We start from the raw sequence: 19,017 nt of genomic DNA on the forward strand, positions 1-19,017 counted from the left end.
TTATGTAAATGTAATATCCGTTTTGTATTTGTAATAAATTAGCAAAAATGTCTAAACTTGTTTTTGCTTTGTCATTATTACATTTACATCATTTAGCAGACACTCTTATCCAGAGCGACTTACAGTTAGTGAGTGCATACATTATTTTTATTTATTTTTTTCATACTGGCCCCCCGTGGGAATCGAACCCACAACCCTGGCGTTGCAAACGCCATGCTCTACCAACTGAGCTACATCCCATTCCCTCCCATACCCTGGACGACGCTGGGCCAATTGTGCGCCGCCCCAATGGTCTCCCGGTTGCGGCCGGCTACGACAGAGCCTGGATTCGAACCAGGATCTCTAGTGGCACAGCTAGCACTGCGATGCAGTGCCTTAGACCACTGCGCCACTCGGGAGATATGGTGTAGATTGATGATAAAAAACATTTAAAAAATCAATTTTAGAATAAGGCTGTAACGTAACAAAATGTGGAAAAAGTCAAGGGGTCTGAATACTTTCCGAAGGCACTGTACTTGCCCCCTCATTTTCAGATTCCTACACAGATATAGCTTCCAAAACAGCATCACTAGATGCTACTGAGTGACTTACAGGCTGAGCAGACTTCCATCTTGCAAGCTATTGCAGTATATTCATTACCTTATTATCTTAGGTAAACCAAGTATCAGACTTAAAGTTCAAAAACGCAAAATGGACAGGTTTATGATGCCTTTGTTCTTGGTCCTCCTAGGCCTTTCTTAGTCATTGAGGGCAGAGTCGAGGACAGCGTCAGGGCCAGTGGAATCGCAGGTACCAAATGGTGTCATTACTCAATTAAGGTCCAAACAGTGGATTCAGGGATGAGAAAAACACATTATGATTCATGATTATGAACACATTCTGAGTCCATTCAATTATCTTATTCATAATGCACTCTCCTGATCTGCTTCAAGCACTCTTATCCTCTTTGTATTGAATTCATCTTTAATATGACCAAAGCTAGAATGTGGATAATTTTTTAGATCCATTGATAAAAACCAATGATGCAACATGCTATAATTTGTACTGTGGAGTGATAAATAAAATGGGAACAAATAGGGTGTTGTTCAGCAAACCAACCTCTCTTCTTCATGAATTCCCCAAATGTTATTGAGGAGACAATGCACTGTGCTTGTTTTGTACATTTGCTTTCAATGTTGTGGCCAGCTACTGTCGTCAGCTGGTTCATTAACACAAAGGCTCAGTAACACACAGACATAGGCTGCTCCACAAGCTCAATATTTATCAAAGTGTTGCTATGTAAATAGATGCAGACAATCCAAAGTGAAGAGAACTGGCTGCTGTTTGTTTCTTGTGTTTCCTTGATCTGCCTGTACTATAATCAGTCCAGCTGTCATAGTTGCCAGGGGAGAGAGGGAGCAACTAAAAGCCCACTCTCTGGCATTTGTTCTGAAGCACAGAGACCCTTACCTTATCCATCAAACCCTGATAACTGGCAAGAGTGGTTTCATTAGGCTACAACAAGGTTTAAGTGGTGATCTCTGTAAAATATGAATACAGGCCAAACAGGCACATAAGTACTGCCTTGTTGCGCAAGTTGAACAGACCCCAATTAAAGACAGGGGATTTGTAACAAATATGTGGCTTATTGAGCTCATGGGCAAATCCCCAGTTTGATCCTCTTGTGAATCACACTGGTTTCTCACACACTTATATACAAAATACTATTCTGTTTCTTTCACATTCTTGGCAGAGCTATGGGTGGCAGGAAGCCTAGTGTTGGGCCAGTAACAGAAAGGTTGCTTGTTAAAATCCCAGAGCCGACTAGGTGAAAAATCTGTTGATGTGCCCTTGAGCAAGGCCCTTAAACCCAATTGCTCCTGTAAGTCGCTCTGGACAAGATCGTCTGCTAAATGACTGAAACGTGAACCAATGAACGCACATGATATCTGGTATTTACTGCCCCCTAATGCATACAGGTGGAACAATATTGCACGCCTTCAGAAACTATTCATACCCCTTGACTTAGTCCACATTTTGTTGTTACAGCCTGAATTCAAAATTGATTAAATTGATTCCCCCCTCTACACACAATACCCCATAATGAAAAAGTGAAAACATGTTTAGAAATGTTAGCACATTTATTGAAAATGAAATACAGAAATGGTATTCACACTCCTGAGTCAATACTTTGTAGAAGCACCTTTGGCGGGAGATTACAGCTCTGAGTCGTCTTGGGTATGTACATCTGGATTTTGGGATTTACTCCCATTCTTCCTTGCAGATTTTCTCAAGCTCTGTTAAGTTAGATAGGAAGCGGCGGTGAACAGCATTCTTCAAGTCTTTCCACATATTTTCAATGGGATTCAAGTCTGGGCTTTGGCTAGGCCACTCAAGGACTTTCACATTCTTGTTCTGTAGCCATTCCAGTGATGCTTTGGCTGTATGCTTGGGCTCATTGTCCTGTTGGAACGTACATTAAATCCCCACTCCAGTCTAAGGTCGTTTGCACTCTGAAGCAGGATTTAGGATTTGCCTGTATTTGGCTCCATTCATTGTTCCCTCTATCCTTACCAGTCTCCCAGTCCCTGCCAATGAAAATCATCCCCGTAGCATGATGCTGCCTCCACTTTGCTTCATGGTAGGGATGTTGTTAGACGGGTGATGAGCTGTGCCTGGTTTTCTCCAGACATAGCACTTTGCATTCAGGCCAAAGAGTTAAATTGTTGTCTAATCAGACCACAGAATCTTTTGCTTTATGCTCTCAGAGTCTTTCACATGCCTTTTTGCAAACTCCAGGCATGCTGTCATGTGCCTTTTTCTCAGGAGTGGCTTCCGTCTGGCCACTCTCCCATAAAGCCCAGATTGGTGAAGTGCTGTAGAGACTGTTGTTCTTCTGGCAGGTTCCTCCATTTCAGCCAAGGAACTCTGTAATTCTGTCAGAGTGGTCATCGGGTTCTTGGTCACCTCCCTGACCATAGTTGCTGCTCTGACATGTGTCTCTTATTATGGCAGTCTGCAAACAAATATTATAGGTGCATGCCGCCACCTACTGTGTATCAGCCTACTATTCTGTAGTATGAATACATTACACTTTCTGACATGCACTGTCAACTGTGGGACCTTATATAGACAGGTGTGTTTCTTTCTAAATCATGTCCAAACAATTGAATTGGCCACAGGTGGACTCCAATCAAGTTGTAGCGACGTCTCAAGGATGATCAAAGAAAATTGGATGCACCTGAGCTCAATTTGGAGCGTCATAGCAAAGAGGTGTGAATACAATTTGTAAATGAGATATTTCTGTATTTAATTTCAATAAGTTTGCAAACCTTTCTAAAAACATGTTTTCACTTTGTCATTTTGGGGTACAGGGTGTGTAGGTGGGGTGAATCTTTTAAATATTTAATCCATTTTGAATTCAGGCTGTAACACAACAAAATGTGGAATAAGTCAAGGGGTATGAATACTTTCTGAAGGCACTGTATGCTTGCCTGTCACTGCTCTGTCTTTAAAATATTTAAACACACAAGTTGAAGCCTGTGATACACAGCAAAACCTCCATGAATTTCTAAAGAGATTTTTTATCAGAAAACTGCAGTCAATACTAGCATGGTAATAATGACCCTGTGAAAAGCAGAGATGGCCATTCAAACAATAATGCAATGGAAGGAACATGTTATTTTTGTAAAGATTAAAACCACATCAAAAAGTTGTCAATAACAATAACTTCATTTGGTCATGTCATGAATTTTTTGTGATAGAATATCGATATTATACAATAAAATCCGACAGTTAACCAAGATTATTTGTCATTGTCATCTCTTTCACATTTCCTGCACCCTAGAAAAGTAATTCTGCCATGCTAGAGGTTAGACACTCGGTCCCTTGGGAATAAACCATGGTACCACCCCTTCAACAAATTCCCAAAACAGTGTAAATACAGTACAACCATAAGAATGGAAAAGCCATGTTGCGTCTTATGATTTGTTTGTTGATTTAAGAATGTTGATTTAAAACTGCATTAGACTAACTTCACGAGAATTACAGTATCTCTGTGAGAATTACAGACAAATCAGGAAGTCAGGTCACATGATGAAGTGCCTACGTCAAGAATCACAATGTATAATGTAGCCTATTGTTGATACATTGTAGTAATGTGTAAAGAATGCGGTTAGAAGTATTACGTTTGTCATTAGAGTTACAATTTGTCACTATGCAGCAGAGACGCAACTATGTAACAACAATGCAACAGGCTTCAAGCATTGATGACTGTAGCAACAGCAGAAGCTGCTTTGCAGAGAGAAGTTAAGTTTTTAAACTCAGTTTAAGACTAGATTGCACACACACAATCGCCATATCGTGCATCAGAAAGTGAATTGAAATAACAGAAGTAAAGATGACACTGAGTGTTTAAAAAGGATAACACATGACAGAGCAAAAAGATAAAGAACCGTTTTCATTTCTTATCAGGTACAACACGTGTACAATCAGTTAGTTATCACTTGAACTAATGAAGAAAATGAAAAAATATATTAAAACTGGCCTTTAATCAGTGCATGATGAGCAGAAATAAAAGTAGCTTAGTTGAGTAAATCAATTCGAACCATATTGTATTTGTTTATCAGAATACAGTAGTAAGCCTTTTGACTATAAGCATTTAGTTTGAATAAAGCCTATATTATTTGCACATCAAGTCAAACAGCTGAGAATGAGCCACTTTAATAACAATTGTTATACAATCTTAATGCACCATCTTCACTCAATATAAAATTTCCTTAACCATGGAATGCAACGTGGCATGAAATTAAAACATGTTTTATTTTCCATTGCAGCCAGCAGCAGTAACTTAATAAAACAAAACTCCTTAGGGTTAGGCATCATGCTACAACATCATTGTATTGCTGGCAACCTATAAGCAAGGTTCCATAGAAACAATCCCTGCAGCTAGCCTACGGAGCCTGAGTCTGCGCAGTTGGGGTGTCACAGCTCAGTCTTGATCTTGTGCATCAGGTCTTTCTGGTCGACCATCTCCAGCTGCCTGCTCCAGCGGTGGTAGGCCAGCAGAGCAATGTTCTTAGCTGCCACTGAGCTCATTTCCATGGCGCTGCCGGCCCACTCAATGCCATTGAGGTAGTACAGGCTGTCATGAAGGACAACTGGCGGCAGGCTCTGGGTGCTCCCATAATGTGGGTAAGCCTGCCAGTCTGTCACCTGCACAGAGTAGTAGGACCTGAACAATGTCTTCAGCACTGGCTTATCTAAGGGTTGGGGGGAGAATACCTTGTAAACACCAGCCTCCTGAGGCTGCTTGCGGCGGAAGCCAGTGCTGATGTTGACGGGACAGATGCTAGCAGCACTGTTGAAGAAGAGTCCTGGTGAGTCTGTGGTGAGAACGCTAGCAAAGGGGAAGAGCTTGGGGTCTGGGAAGCCAAAGTAAGAGCAGTTGAGGTAGCCGTGAACGATGGAGGCCACTGTGTGGTGGTAGGAACCAGCAATATCAGGCAGCTGGGGCTCAAAGCCCTGGAAGGAGATACCTGAGCCCACACTGGACTGCAGGGGAGTCGCCACCACCACAATGTCATAGAACTCAGATCCTTTCTCAGTCAGAGTGGCATAGTTGAGCTGGTACTGGGTAGACTCTCCTTCAATTCACATAAAGAAATGATGGGATTAGTGCAAGTAAATTGATATGTCAGCCCACTGTGGTTAGCACTATGTTATAAACATAATTGTTTAGTCACTTACCAGCTGCATAGGGGGAGATGGTTGTGACCTGGGCCTGGATAAGGTTGGCCTTAGCCAGTTTTAACAGCCCAGAGCAAACCAGCTTGTTCCCTCCCTCCACTGCCCACAGGTTGGTCTGTGCACCTGCCAATGACACGGCACCTATAACACAGATTAAAACATGTAAACATGATTGATCATGCTGATCAACTGCAGTGGTAGACTGGCAGAACGTTATGACCTGAACGGCACACAACTACAAATGTACTTCCAGTTCCTACTAGGGCTGCGACAATACCATTATCGTTATATTTTTTCCATGGCAAAAATGAAGACACAAAGCGGACCTAACTCTTTGGTCCTTTAAAAACCTGCTGTATGTAAAATATTGTATGGTATAGCTTGGATGACAACATAAGGATGTTTGTTTTCAACATTCCAACATTCGGGCTGTTTTCCTAAAGAAGTTCAATCCACTTTGTGTTTTGTTTCCTTGCCACGATACTAACGAGTATCGTGATACTGGTATCCTCCCGGCCTTAGTTCCTACCAACAAAAGCTGGGATGCTGATATTCTGTCCGTAGTTGACCCTCATGATGGGGGCGATGACTTCGTCAATGAAGCGTTGTGACACGCCCAGCTCCAGCAGAGACTCAGAGAGAGAGCAGTGGGTCATATTCAGGAACCCTGACCCCCCCAGGGAGTGCAGCAGCTCCTCCACTGAACTGAAGGCATAGCCATGGGCCTGGTACTTATAAATCCTTAACACATAGACACAGAAAGGAGAGGGACAGATTGTATAGGGGATGTAAGGTGTGTTGAATAGCTTGACAGCGCTCTGAAATCAATAGTAAATCAATTTACAGCGAGAAGGATTTTCCTTGTATGTCTCGTCTGAGCTCTCTTCCCCTGCTGCCGCTCACCTCATGAACTTCTCCATGATCTCCTCCACCCACATCTGCAGGCGGATGAAGCTGATGCCGTAGCGCCACCACAGGCGGAACAGATCCAGCAGGTACCAGTCAGTCTCCTCCAGGATGAACTCCTCCCCGTTAAACACAGCCGTCTTCCCTGCCACATTCTTACGATACTTAAGTCCTGCAAGAAAAATAGAATAGTGTGATGAGTGGAATAGCATACTGTAGTTACCAGCAAAGCAGTAAGCCTACGGGTATGGAAGATTATCCTACAACCCTCAGTTTCTCCTCTGCTTTGATGTGCATGTAATGGCAATGAACAGAACACCTTTTTGTCTTTGTGGTCTTCACTTGTACTATCTCAGAGGGATCTGACTGGACAGATAAAAAGCTGTGGTACTAAAATGTACTATGAATGAATAGGACAGAGATGGACCCACCCAGTTGCTTGACAAAGTCTTGCATGTGCAGGTTTAGGGAATGGATAATGGAGCCCCCGGACTCATAGTCCTGATGGTTGACGGTGACTGTGGCCAGGCGCCCTCCAACTGTCCCCTTCTCGAACACATCAATGTGCACTTCTGGCCCGAAGTGCTGCCGTAGAAAATGTGCTGTGGCCGTACCGCCAATCCCAGCGCCTACAATGGCTGCGCACATCAGAAAAAACACATCAGTAGGCTACAATTTAATGATCTGTCAAAAATACAAGTCATCCCAAACCAGGGAATTTAAATGGCAGTTTTGGTAGTTATTCCATTTCTCTGTGACTGAATAGCCCTCTGAAAGAGCTATAGGCAGCTACTAGGCTAACTTCTCATTAGCTAGCAAACCCAGCTAGCTAACGACGTTAGCAGCATTGCAAGCCACACGTCCCAAAAACTATAGCCAACTAGCTACACAGAATAGAGTTAGCCAGCTAGCTACTTTACCTATTTTTGAAGGTGGAGCACCATCAAGTTGTGCAAATCCAGAGTCTCCTAATGCCAAGATTGACGATAGTAATGTTAGAAGAAATCGGAAAGGAAGACACCAGTGCATGATGCTAGAATTGCGATGCGACAGCCAGCGAGTCACTGCATGTGTGGTCTATCGCTCAAATACGCCAATGGCAATTGCGAATGAAATTAGCTATCAATCGTAAACGAATGAGGCACTATATGATTCTCCCCGTAATAGAACGACACATGTAAAGTATGTCAAATTTGGAGATTAATACAAAAAAAACGATTATGAATTATTTATACCGCTGACAAGATGTTGCTCGATATCCGGCAACATTACCACGTGATCGGGAAAATGCTGTTAGCTCGACAAATTGTATTGCACGAGAGCATGCTTGGCATCTCAGTGACCCAGGAGCATCATCATCCTCTTCTTCAACATCGGGAAGAAAATTTAACTGAATGAGTATAATCTAATCCGAGTTTTCCATTGTGCTCATTGAATTAAAATGATCAATCAAATGCTGGTGTTTGAACCAGTTTTCATGAGAGAAAGACAAAATCCTTTATCTGCTTTTCAGTTTACTGTGATGCGCTAGTAACCAGTGATGTATATAAACCGTGGATTGCGGATGCTATGTACTGGCCATTAAGTGGCGTTGAAGCCAACGATCGGCCATATTGGCACAGTCCTCAATTTATTTTTATTTAACTAGGCAAGTCAGTTAAGAACAAATTATTATTTACAATGACGGCCTACACCGGGCCAAACCGGGACGAAGCTGGGCCAATTGTGCACCGCCCTATGGGACTCCCAATCACAGGCCGGTTGTGATACAGCCTGGAATCGCACTGAGATGCAGTGCCTTAGACCACTGCGCCACTCGGGAGCTCAATAGGAAAGAATGGAATTATACAGTATTTCAATTAAATGTTTCAAGGACAAAATAAGTGTTGTAGTTGTAGTGGGGACAGTAACATTAGTAATCTAAAATTGTTTTACTTTAAGGAAAATGTTATATATATATATATTTTTTAAATTATGTTTAGCTCACATAATATAATTTAAAAGTATGCATTAAGATGTCTGTAATATAATAAATGTAGCAAAAACGAATGTAGACATGAATGAATGGATTTCTATAGCTTCCAAAATAGTTTTACAACGTGGGGCGTGCCAACCTGGAGGTGCGGTGGCTTCAACATAGCACCCCTTATTAGTCATCTAGTGTATATATAAATCATTCGTCTTGAAGCCTAACTGGTTAGGGTTGTTAGATTCTAAATAAACAGAGTAAAACTCATGGACCACTAGTAAAGCTCAAACCAAGTTTATTCACCCACTGGGTCACACAGCTGCATAAGACAAAGACATGTTTCCACCAGCACAAGTATTTATACCCCCCTTTAGGCAGAGTCTCCTCCTTTTCTCTAAACACTACATCTTTGTTGCTAGGCAGGAAGTTAAGTGATGTGGGTAATAAACAGTTCCTTCTCCCTTCATGTGACCTGACCTGACCTCGGCCCACATTCCTCACTAATCCACAGCTATCCACCCTTATCAGTGACCGCAACCATGTGATTGCCTTTTCCCTTACTTAGTAACTCTCCAAGTCCCTGGCTCTTATTTAACCTCCATTGACCCCACCATATTCATTCCTCATACATGTACCCATTAACTTCTAGTATAGCAAGTATTTCAAACTAGAACCCAACAGTCCCTCCTATTTGAATAGGAATTCCATACTGTTCAACATCACACACTTTGAAATGACTTAGAAATGAACAAAAAATAAAACATGATTAACATTCACAGTTGATTTGTATATTTACACCTCAGAGACTTATGGCCTCTGATCTATGATTCCACTATGTACACTCTTATATCCTTCTCTCATCGTACAACTGATAATGACATTTCAGCTGGAGCTTTTGACTTCCTCAATTTCAGCTGGAGCTTTTGACTTTCTCCATTTCCTCCTTCGGGTTCCTAAGAGAGTGATAGCACAAGACTTGAAAAGCAAAAAGATACACAAAACATAACAAGTATTATTATGCGTTAAGCTATTCATAATTATATATGCAAAGAGAAACCGAAGTTTGATAACATGACGATTCCCACTCTCTCTCTCTCGCTTGACTCTATGCCTTCAAGATAATTTTCTGCTCGGTTCCACAAAAATGAAGGACCTAAAAAACCTCCTCATGCTTTCACCCAGTCTTCCCCATGTCAGGCCACAGGTGTTCCCAAGCCATGTCATTTTTCACTTCGCTTCCCATCTCCTTTCTCCATGGCCACCCGATATACATGTGCGGTGGCCCTAATCAACTTTACGTCCTGAGGTAAATCAGCACTGTATAAACGTTTCAACATAAACGCCCTCAGAAGATTACATTTTTACATTTTAGTCATTTAGCAGACGCTCTTATCCAGAGCGACTTACAGGAGCAATTAGGGTTAAGTGCCTTGCTCAAGGGCACATTTACGTCATTTAGCAGACGCTCTTATCCAGAGCGACTTACAAATTGGTGCATTCACCCTATAGCCAGTGGGATAACCACTTTCCAAATTTTTTTTTTTTGGGGGGGGCGGGGCGGTAGAAGGATTACTTTATCCTATCCCAGGTATTCCTTAAAGAGGTGGGGTTTCAAATGTCTCCGGAAGGTGGTGAGTGACTCCGCTGTCCTGGCGTCGTGAGGGAGCTTGTTCCACCATTGGGGTGCCAGAGCAGCGAACAGTTTTGACTGGGCTGAGCGGGAACTATGCTTCCGCAGAGGAAGGGAGCCAGCAGGCCAGAGGTGGATGAACGCAATGCCCTCGTTTGGGTGTAGGGACTGATCAGAGCCTGAAGGTACGGAGGTGCCGTTCCCCTCACTGCTCCATAGGCAAGCACCATGGTCTTGTAACGGATGCGAGCTTCAACTGGAAGCCAGTGGAGTGTGCGGAGGAGGGGGGTGACGTGAGAGAACTTGGGAAGGTTGAACACCAGACGGGCTGCGGCATTCTGGATGAGTTGTAGGGGTTTAATGGCACAGGCAGGGAGCCCAGCCAACAGCGAGTTGCAGTAATCCAGACGGGAGATGACAAGTGCCTGGATTAGGACCTGTGCCGCTTCCTGTGTAAGGCAGGATCGTACTCTCCGAATGTTGTAGAGCATGAACCTGCAGGATCGGGTCACCGCCTTGATGTTAGCGGAGAACGACAGGGTGTTGTCCAGGGTCACGCCAAGGCTCTTCGCACTCTGGGAGGAGGACACAACGGAGTTGTCAACCGTGATGGCGAGATCATGGAACGGGCAGTCCTTCCCCGGGAGGAAGAGCAGCTCCGTCTTGCCAGGGGTTCAGCTTGAGGTGGTGATCCGTCATCCATACTGATATGTCTGCCAGACATGCAGAGATGCGATTCGCCACCTGGTTATCAGAAGGGGGAAAGGAGAAGATTAGTTGTGTATCGTCAGCGTAGCAATGATAGGAGAGGCCATGTGAGGATATGACAGAGCCAAGTGACTTGGTGTATAGGGAGAAAAGGAGAGGGCCTAGAACTGAGCCCTGGGGACACTAGTGGTGAGAGCACGTGGTGCGGAGACAGCTTCGCCACGCCACTTGGTAGGAGCGACCGGTCAGGTAGGACGCAATCCAGGAGTGAGCCGCGCCGGAGATGCCCAGCTCGGAGAGGGTGGAGAGGAGGATCTGATGGTTCACAGTATCAAAGGCAGCAGACAGGTCTAGAAGGACAAGAGCAGAGGAGAGAGAGTTAGCTTTAGCAGTGCGGAGAGCCTCCGTGACACAGAGAAGAGCAGTCTCAGTTGAATGACCAGTCCTGAAACCTGACTGGTTTGGATCAAGAAGGTCATTCTGAGAGAGATAGCAAGAGAGTTGGCTAAAGACGGCACGCTCAATAGTTTTGGAATGAAAAGAAAGAAGGGATACTGGTCTGTAGTTGTTGACATCAGTGGGATCGAGTGTTGTTTTTTAAGAAGGGTGCAACTCTCGCTCTCTTGAAGACGGAAGGGACATAGCCAGCGGTCAAGGATGAGTTGATCAGCGAGGTGAGGTAGGGGAGAAGGTCACCGGAGATGGTCTGGAGAAGAGAGGAGGGGATGGGGTCAAGCGGGCAGGTTGTTGGGCGGCCTGCAGTCACTAGTCGCAAGATTTTATCTGGAGAGAGAGGGAGAAAGAAGTCAAAGCATAGGGTAGGGCAGTGTGAGCAGGACCAGCAGTGTCATTAGACTTAACAAACGAGGATCGGATGTCGTCAACCTTCTTTTCAAAGTGGTTGACGAAGTCATCCACAGAGAGGGAGGAGGGGGGGGTGGGGGGGAGGATTCAGCAGTGAGGAGAATGTGGCAAAGAGCTTCCTAGGGTTAGAGGCAGATGCTTGGAATTTAGAGTGGTAGAAAGTGGCCTTAGCAGCAGAAACAGATGAAGAAAATGTAGAGAGGAGGGAGTGAAAAGATGCCAGGTCGGCAGGGAGTTTAGTTTTCTTCCATTTCCGCTCAGCTGCCCGGAGCTTTGATCTGTGAGCTCGCAATGAGTCGTCAAGCCACGGAGCTGGAGGGGAGGACCGAGCCGGCCGGGAGGATAGGGGACACAGGGAGTCAAAGGATGCAGAAAGGGAGGAGAGGAGGGTTGAGGAGGCAGAATCAGGAGATTGGAGGGAGAAGGATTGAGCAGAGGGAAGAGATGATAGGATGGAAGAGGAGAGAGTAGTGGGAGAGAGAGAGCGAAGGTTGCGGCGGCGTGTTACCATCTGTGTAGGGGCAGAGTGAGTAGTGTTGGAGGAGAGCGAGAGAGAAAAGGATACAAAGTAGTGGTCGGAGACATGGAGGGGAGTTGCAGTGAGATTAGTAGAAGAGCAACATCTAGTAAAGATGAAGTCAAGCGTATTGCCTGCCTTGTGAGTAGGGGGGGACGGTGAGAGGGTGAGGTCAAAAGAGGAGAGGAGTGGAAAGAAGGAGGCAGAGAGAAATGAGTCAAATGTAGACGTAGGGAGGTTGAAATCCCCCAAAACTGTGAAGGGTGAGCCATCCTCAGGAAAGGAACTTATCAAGGCGTCAAGCTCATTGATGAACTCTCCAAGGGAACCTGGAGGGCGATAGATGACAAGGATATTAAGCTTAAATGGGCTAGTGACTGTGACAGCGTGGAATTCAAATGAGGAGATAGACAGATGGGTTAGGGGGAAAAATTGAGAATGACCACTTGGGAGAGATGAGGATTCCTGTGCCACCACCCCTCTGACCAGATGCTCTCGGGGTATGCGAGAACACATGGTCAGACGAGGAGAGAGCAGTAGGAGTAGCAGTGTTTTCAGTGGTAATCCATGTTTCCGTCAGCGCCAGGAAGTCGAGGGACTGGAGGGTAGCATAGGCTGGGATGAAGTCAGCCTTGTTGGCAGCAGAACGGCAGTTCCAGAGGCTGCCTGAGACCTGGAACTCCAGGTGTGTGGTGCGTGCAGGGACCACCAGGTTAGAGAGGCAGCAGCCACGCGGTGTGAGGCGTTTGTGTAGCCTGTGCGGAGAGGAGAGAACAGGGATAGGCAGAGGCATAGTTGACAGGCTGTAGCAGATGGCTACAATAATGCAGAGGAGATCGGAATGAAATGAACTAAACATCTGGGAAAGGAGAGAGCAAGGCCTCCCTCACCAAAAAAATATAACTCTCCCAACTTCCACCTCAGAAACTATAATTGTTTCACTGAACCACCCGAATAAAACTCTCCCAACTTCCACTTTAGAAATTAGAATTGTTGTAAGCTACAGCGTTTCAAGGACTAGACTCAACTTACTTTATTCAGCTAGCTAACTATGACGCCATAGCTAACTAGCATGCTAGCATCCAATAACACACAGTTTAGCACCAATACTTGGTTACAACAAACTACCAATAGTGTGTTAACACACTAAACAGATAATTCGTGTCCGTGTCTAGTTCTTTCATAACGCAGCAATGATTAAACGTTGGCTAGCTAGCACAAAGATATTGTATTTAGCTACCACAGTACAGCCAGCTGGTAGTGTTGGCTAGCTAGCAATGGCTGCTGTGTTGACTTTGTTTGAAAAACGGCGTCGCTGCGAACGAATGTGGCTGGCTAAAAGGATATTGTATTTAGTTGCTACCGTTGCTAATAGCTACTAGCCAGCTAGTCCAGGAGGTGAGTTAGCTAGCTAGCTTCGTGCTACACCCGGCACCGCCGAATACAAAAGTAACCTACAATAACTACATACAACAACTACCCACAACAGCCCATGATGCCTACCTATAATACCTAATAATATACAGCCCACGATGCCTACCTATAATACCTAACTACAATCTAAATACATAGTTTAAGCCTTACTCGACAAAGCCCAAGCTATGTATAAAGCCAAACTTACCCAACACCAGCTAACTGGGTGGCAGACTGCAATCAGTAGCTGTAATTAAGTACAGCAGCTACCAACCACCTAACGTTAATGCCTCGGATAATGAGGTTAGAAAAACAGCTGAATGGTAGGTAGCTAGCTGGCTCAATTACAGGTACTCTTAAGCGTGAAATAACATTGGAAACAACTAACCACAGTTGCTAAAAGTTACCAGTAGCTACCCGCTAGCTAGCTAGCTAGCTTTGTTGGTCCAAGTAGTGGGTTAGCTAGCACTCGTGCTTCGCTGGGGTCCGCCGAATACAATACTTACCTACAATAATTACCTACAATAACCTACAATAACCTACAATAACTACCTAAGTAAACTACCTATAATACCTGACTACAATACCTACCTACAATCTAAATACATGGTTTAAGCTTTACTCAACATCATATAAGAAGCCAAGCTTACCTCCTGCTAGAGAAAACACAACCTCTCCCGACCACCACCGCGCTCCACTTATCCCAACAATGCTACCACTAACACTGCCCATGAGGCATACTTCAAAATACTCCTCATTTGCTCCGTAGTCCAGTTCCATGCTGTTACTATAGCATCCTTCACCACTACTACTGCTCCTTCAGTTACTGTCCCTACAGTGACTGCTGTGAGAATAGCTATTGCATTGAATCTGTCTCCTGCTCCTGATTTCCTATTGCCTTTATGGTTCACTGATAGATCTAGGACTGAATCTTTCAGATACCCTCTACCTGTCTCCCAACTCATACCCGGTTCCCTAGCCACCAACATCTCCAATGACCTCCTATGTTCTGCTACAGTCGGTACCTGTGGAAAATACTTTCCTGTGCTCAGGTTAGGTACACATCTCTCATCCCAAGGCCGAACTACACCCCAGCCCTTTGTGAACACCCTCGTAACAGCGTAAACTTTGGGTCCCAACGGTTGATAAGCAGCCACCTTCTGACACTTTCCGTTTACCTTCACTCGTCCCCAATCTTCTGGGAGATATGCCAAGTGTTTGCTGGCTGTTAGGAAAGGGGGAGAGATTAGTGGAATTGGAAGAGTATCCAACCTTACAAAACTCTGAGTCACATGTTTCTTAATCACACTCTGCAGGAGATGTGATGCTACTACTACAGCAAACTTTCCTTCCAACTTCCCTTCCAGTGATGTGGCCTCCTGTATACAGGGATCTGTGGCTATTCTTTAAAGCGTTGTACCTTCTTTGACGAACCCCTCACTGAAAGTTGACAATAGTGTCTGAAATGACAACACTATCTCTGCTACTCCCACCCTGATCTGGGTATGTGTGAAGTTCAATTTAACTTCATAGTAGTCTCTAGATTGTGCACAGTTAGCTGTCCTTTCTCTCCTACGAGCTATCCCCTGTAACAATATACATTGAGGAGTGGTATCGTTCCCCAGACTCTAATACCCCCTTCCTTAATTTATGAGCCACACAGATCTCCGCTCCAGTCACATTCCATTCCGCTCTCCCAATTCCCTGTAACGTTAATGCCTTGGTTTTTGGGACTCTACAGAATACACTGATGTTGATCCTGCCAGACTCTGCAACTAACACCCTTATGCAAACATTCTGTCTCAAACACGTGCCCCGTATGTACCTTGCCTCCGGCCACCAAAACATTTGCATATAAATCATTCCATCTAACCCATAACACGTTAGTCACTACTGCTAATCCACTTATATAGTTATAAACATACTAAAACATTCTCAAGTCAATTAGCCAATTTTCAACAATCCCTCCTCTGGAACAATGATAATTCTCATGTTCCATGACACATAGAAAACATATTGACTTGAACAGGGAAGAGAGAAAATACATGTTTAATAATTTCACACCACCCTTGATGCGAATGAGATTGGGGCAAGAACCGTCCATCCATTCTGTTCTATGCCAATGGGATGCTAGTCTCCATGCCAGTCTCTGTCCATCCGTTCTGGTCTATGCCAATGGGGTGCTAGTCTCCATGCCAGTCTCTGTCCATCCGTTCTGTTCTATGCCAATGGGATGCTAGTCTCCATGCCAGTCTCTGTCCATCCATTCTGTTCTATGCCAATGGGATGCTAGTCTCCATGCCAGTCTCTGTCCATCCGTTCTGTTCTATGCCAATGGGATGCTAGTCTCCATGCCAGTCTCTGTCCATCCGTTCTGTTCTATGCCAATGGGGTGGTAGTCTCCATGCCAGTCTCTGTCCATCCGTTCTGTTATATGCCAATGGGGTGCTAGTCTCCATGCCAGTCTCTGTCCATCCATTCTGTTCTATGCCAATGGGGTGCTAGTCTCCATGCCCGTCTCTGTCCATCCGTTCTGTTCTATGCCAATGGGGTGCTAGTCTCCATGCCAGTCCCCTTCATCCTCATTCTCGGGTGTCAAAGCAAGACACAGACTATGAGCCTTGTACGTAATAAATTGTACTGTATCATCCAGCAAGCCATATGTATTGATGCGTTTTAACATTAGGATTCTGATGACATGGTAAAACGAAACCCCTTCCTGGTTAGCCCAAGCTATCATCTAGTGGGTTCTCTAATAACCTCCCTCTCGGAGGACATGAAAAGATAAGGTTTAAAGGGAGGAAAACCCTCCCTAGAGAGTGCACCCTCTCCTCACAGCTTAGGGGCAGCGCTCGCTCTCTCTTTCTCTCCTTTCTGAATCATAATTAAAACATTTGATACGTTATCCAACTCAAATTTAGAATGACAGTCCTTAGTGCTTCACGTTGAGTCTATCACTCGAATTCGAGACCCTCAACTTAGCACACACCGACACTGTTAGTATGTACATTTACAGACAGGGAAAATATATAGACAGAATGCAATACTTATATTACCAAGATTAACTTTTCTCATCACTGCCCTCGTTTGTCCCTGTTTTACTGTAGCGAGTGGCATGTTAATGACAGATTGGTTTCTCAATGCACTTTTTTACCTAAATTACCATACATTTCCGAGTGTGCAGACCACAATCAACCTGATACCCCAAATAAACAGTTTAGGGCAACCCTAAATCAATTTACAGGCACAGTTGACCACCCCCCTCCTTCCCGGCACTCATCTTCTGGCGTATTCTTCATTTTCTTCTTCAGATAGCGTTATAGTTCAATTTCCCAACGGCACATATGCAACTCATGCCTTTCACAGTTGATGGCCCTTGATAATGTCCCGATTTCAATATCTGGGGAATTAATCAGATTTTCCCCAGTAACGAATCTCTCACCTGAGCCTCCACCACCATTCTGTACAGTCCATTCTGTCTGGTCTATTTTCCCACCAGTGCACCAGCAGCATGAGAGGAGTTTGAACGTGATCCCTCTCCATGCTCACTCCACATGCCCGGTTTCAGGACTCATGCCGCACTCCTGCCGCTCGTACACAGGTTGCTAGCTCGGACTCAGGTCTCAGTAGAAGTGGTGCAGCACAGGGCCGTCGTGAACGCCATTACTTCAGCCGGTTAGGGGGGTGAAGCTCACACTGTTCTCATCATATTATTCCTTCCATGCATTTAGATACCATCTGTAGTCACTATCGCCATAACTTCGAGAGAGGACAGACCAAAACAACAGTTTGAGTCATGTCTGATTCAGAAAATCCAAACAACTATTTACCGTATGACAAATTACCTTCCCAATTTTCTTAATACAAAATTCCTAAGACAAATGTAAAAGAGCATACCAACACACTGTTGAAAACATTTTCCAAATTGGCTTATACTCCCTTATCATACTGGCGACCTCACCGCAGAGTTACCGGGTCAAGGAGTTAGAGAGCTAACCCTCAGGGAGAAACCCCGACCATACAGCAGATCCAATCTGGTGAGATTTGTATCGAAACAAAGACAAAAACATTAACCAAAACAACAACAGCTATACACAAGTTTACGCGCTGTATCCCGGGTGGCGCCATAACTCTACACAAATGCATTTCATTTCCGCCGGAAGTTGTTTGCACAACGTCTGCTGGTGTAAACACAGCGATGTCGACGCTAGCTTGGGAACACGGTTCTACTACTTTGACTGGCTACGGCGGCGCCTGACAAGTTTTTGTCAGAACACTTACACCCATCCTTCCGTGGCAATGCCGCAACCCGTCAAGGAGCGGAGGGGGAGGAACTTGCAAGGGACTATTTGGAAACTCTGGGCAACAGCATTGAAACCAAAGGCTTAGTGGTGTGCGAAAAGGAACCGTGGCTTGCAGCATCTCCCGATGGAGTGATAAACAACAACATTCTGTTGGAGATCAAATCACCTGTGATGGGAAACAAGTCACTTGCAGAATTTTTGGCAACAAAGAACTGCGAAATCACAACTGTGGCAAACGGAGATAGGGTAGATTACCATATTGCCTGCAATGGTCCAAAAGGCTACTACATGCAGGTACAAATTGGGATGCACTGCACAGGGCTTCAGCACTCCAAGTTGGTGATCTGGAACAAAACTGAGCACCTAGAAATCGAAGTACCCTACGACCAAGGCTTTGTCCAGGGGCATATCATAAGGCTGCGCACATTCTACTTTGCCCACATGCTCCCGAAAATTGTTGATGATTTTGTTGAGGGAAGGTTACAGTTCTGCAGTAAATATCTCAGCATTTTAAAACCAAAATAAACTGCCTTATTTAGGTCATGCCCACAGGAGCCAACAGATGTCCATTGTTTACATGATCTCTTTATGCTGTGCAATATATCAGTGTGCCTACTGTTTGAGTGAAAATAAAGTTATGTAATTTCAATCCTTAGAGTGCTACAATTTATTTTAACACAGTTCATAATTCATAGTAAGCTCATACTGTACATAAATAACACTGGATTCATTAATTGTTTTGAGGAAACAAAAAAAATGGCTTCAACAAGAAAGATTGCGTGTTTAATCTTAACAGGTATTAAAAAGTAAAATACAAAAGCAGCCCACACAATTATATCACTATGAAAATATTCATATATAATATTAAAAAATACAATGCACGCAGTATTTGTTGTGTTTATCTGTATTTAATGAACAACATGGCTGGGTGTTGGTAGACAGGGACACAGGGCAAGATTCTAAACCTCACTGATCAGTG

The 19,017-nt window shown here is 44.3% G+C and overlaps 1 protein-coding gene across 1 annotated transcript; it reads right to left on the reverse strand.

Moving 5' to 3' along the window:
- Positions 1 to 3,412: 3,412 nt before the first annotated feature.
- On the reverse strand, positions 3,413 to 7,931 carry LOC121574050 (prenylcysteine oxidase-like). Its single transcript, XM_041886595.2, has 6 exons — positions 7,554 to 7,931; positions 7,065 to 7,271; positions 6,631 to 6,805; positions 6,257 to 6,468; positions 5,728 to 5,868; positions 3,413 to 5,624 (listed from the first exon to the last, which is right to left on the reverse strand). The coding sequence occupies exons 1-6, from the start codon at positions 7,660 to 7,662 to the stop codon at positions 4,963 to 4,965; spliced, it is 1,506 nt and encodes a 501-aa protein (XP_041742529.1). The 5' UTR covers positions 7,663 to 7,931; the 3' UTR covers positions 3,413 to 4,962.
- Positions 7,932 to 19,017: the final 11,086 nt, after the last annotated feature.

Source organism: Coregonus clupeaformis, chromosome 9 (genome assembly GCF_020615455.1).
Source record: "Coregonus clupeaformis isolate EN_2021a chromosome 9, ASM2061545v1, whole genome shotgun sequence".
NCBI lineage: Eukaryota > Metazoa > Chordata > Actinopteri > Salmoniformes > Salmonidae > Coregonus > Coregonus clupeaformis.

Excerpts from the sequence above, each read along its gene's own strand:
- LOC121574050 (XM_041886595.2), bottom strand. The coding sequence starts at position 7,662 with ATGCACTGGTGTCTTCCTTTCCGATTTCTTCTAACATTACTATCGTCA. Across the intron at positions 6,806-7,064 it reads AGACTTTGTCAAGCAACTGG|GACTTAAGTATCGTAAGAAT; the intron begins GTGGGTCCATCT and ends TTTTTCTTGCAG. Across the intron at positions 5,625-5,727 it reads CATCTCCCCCTATGCAGCTG|GAGAGTCTACCCAGTACCAG; the intron begins GTAAGTGACTAA and ends TGTGAATTGAAG.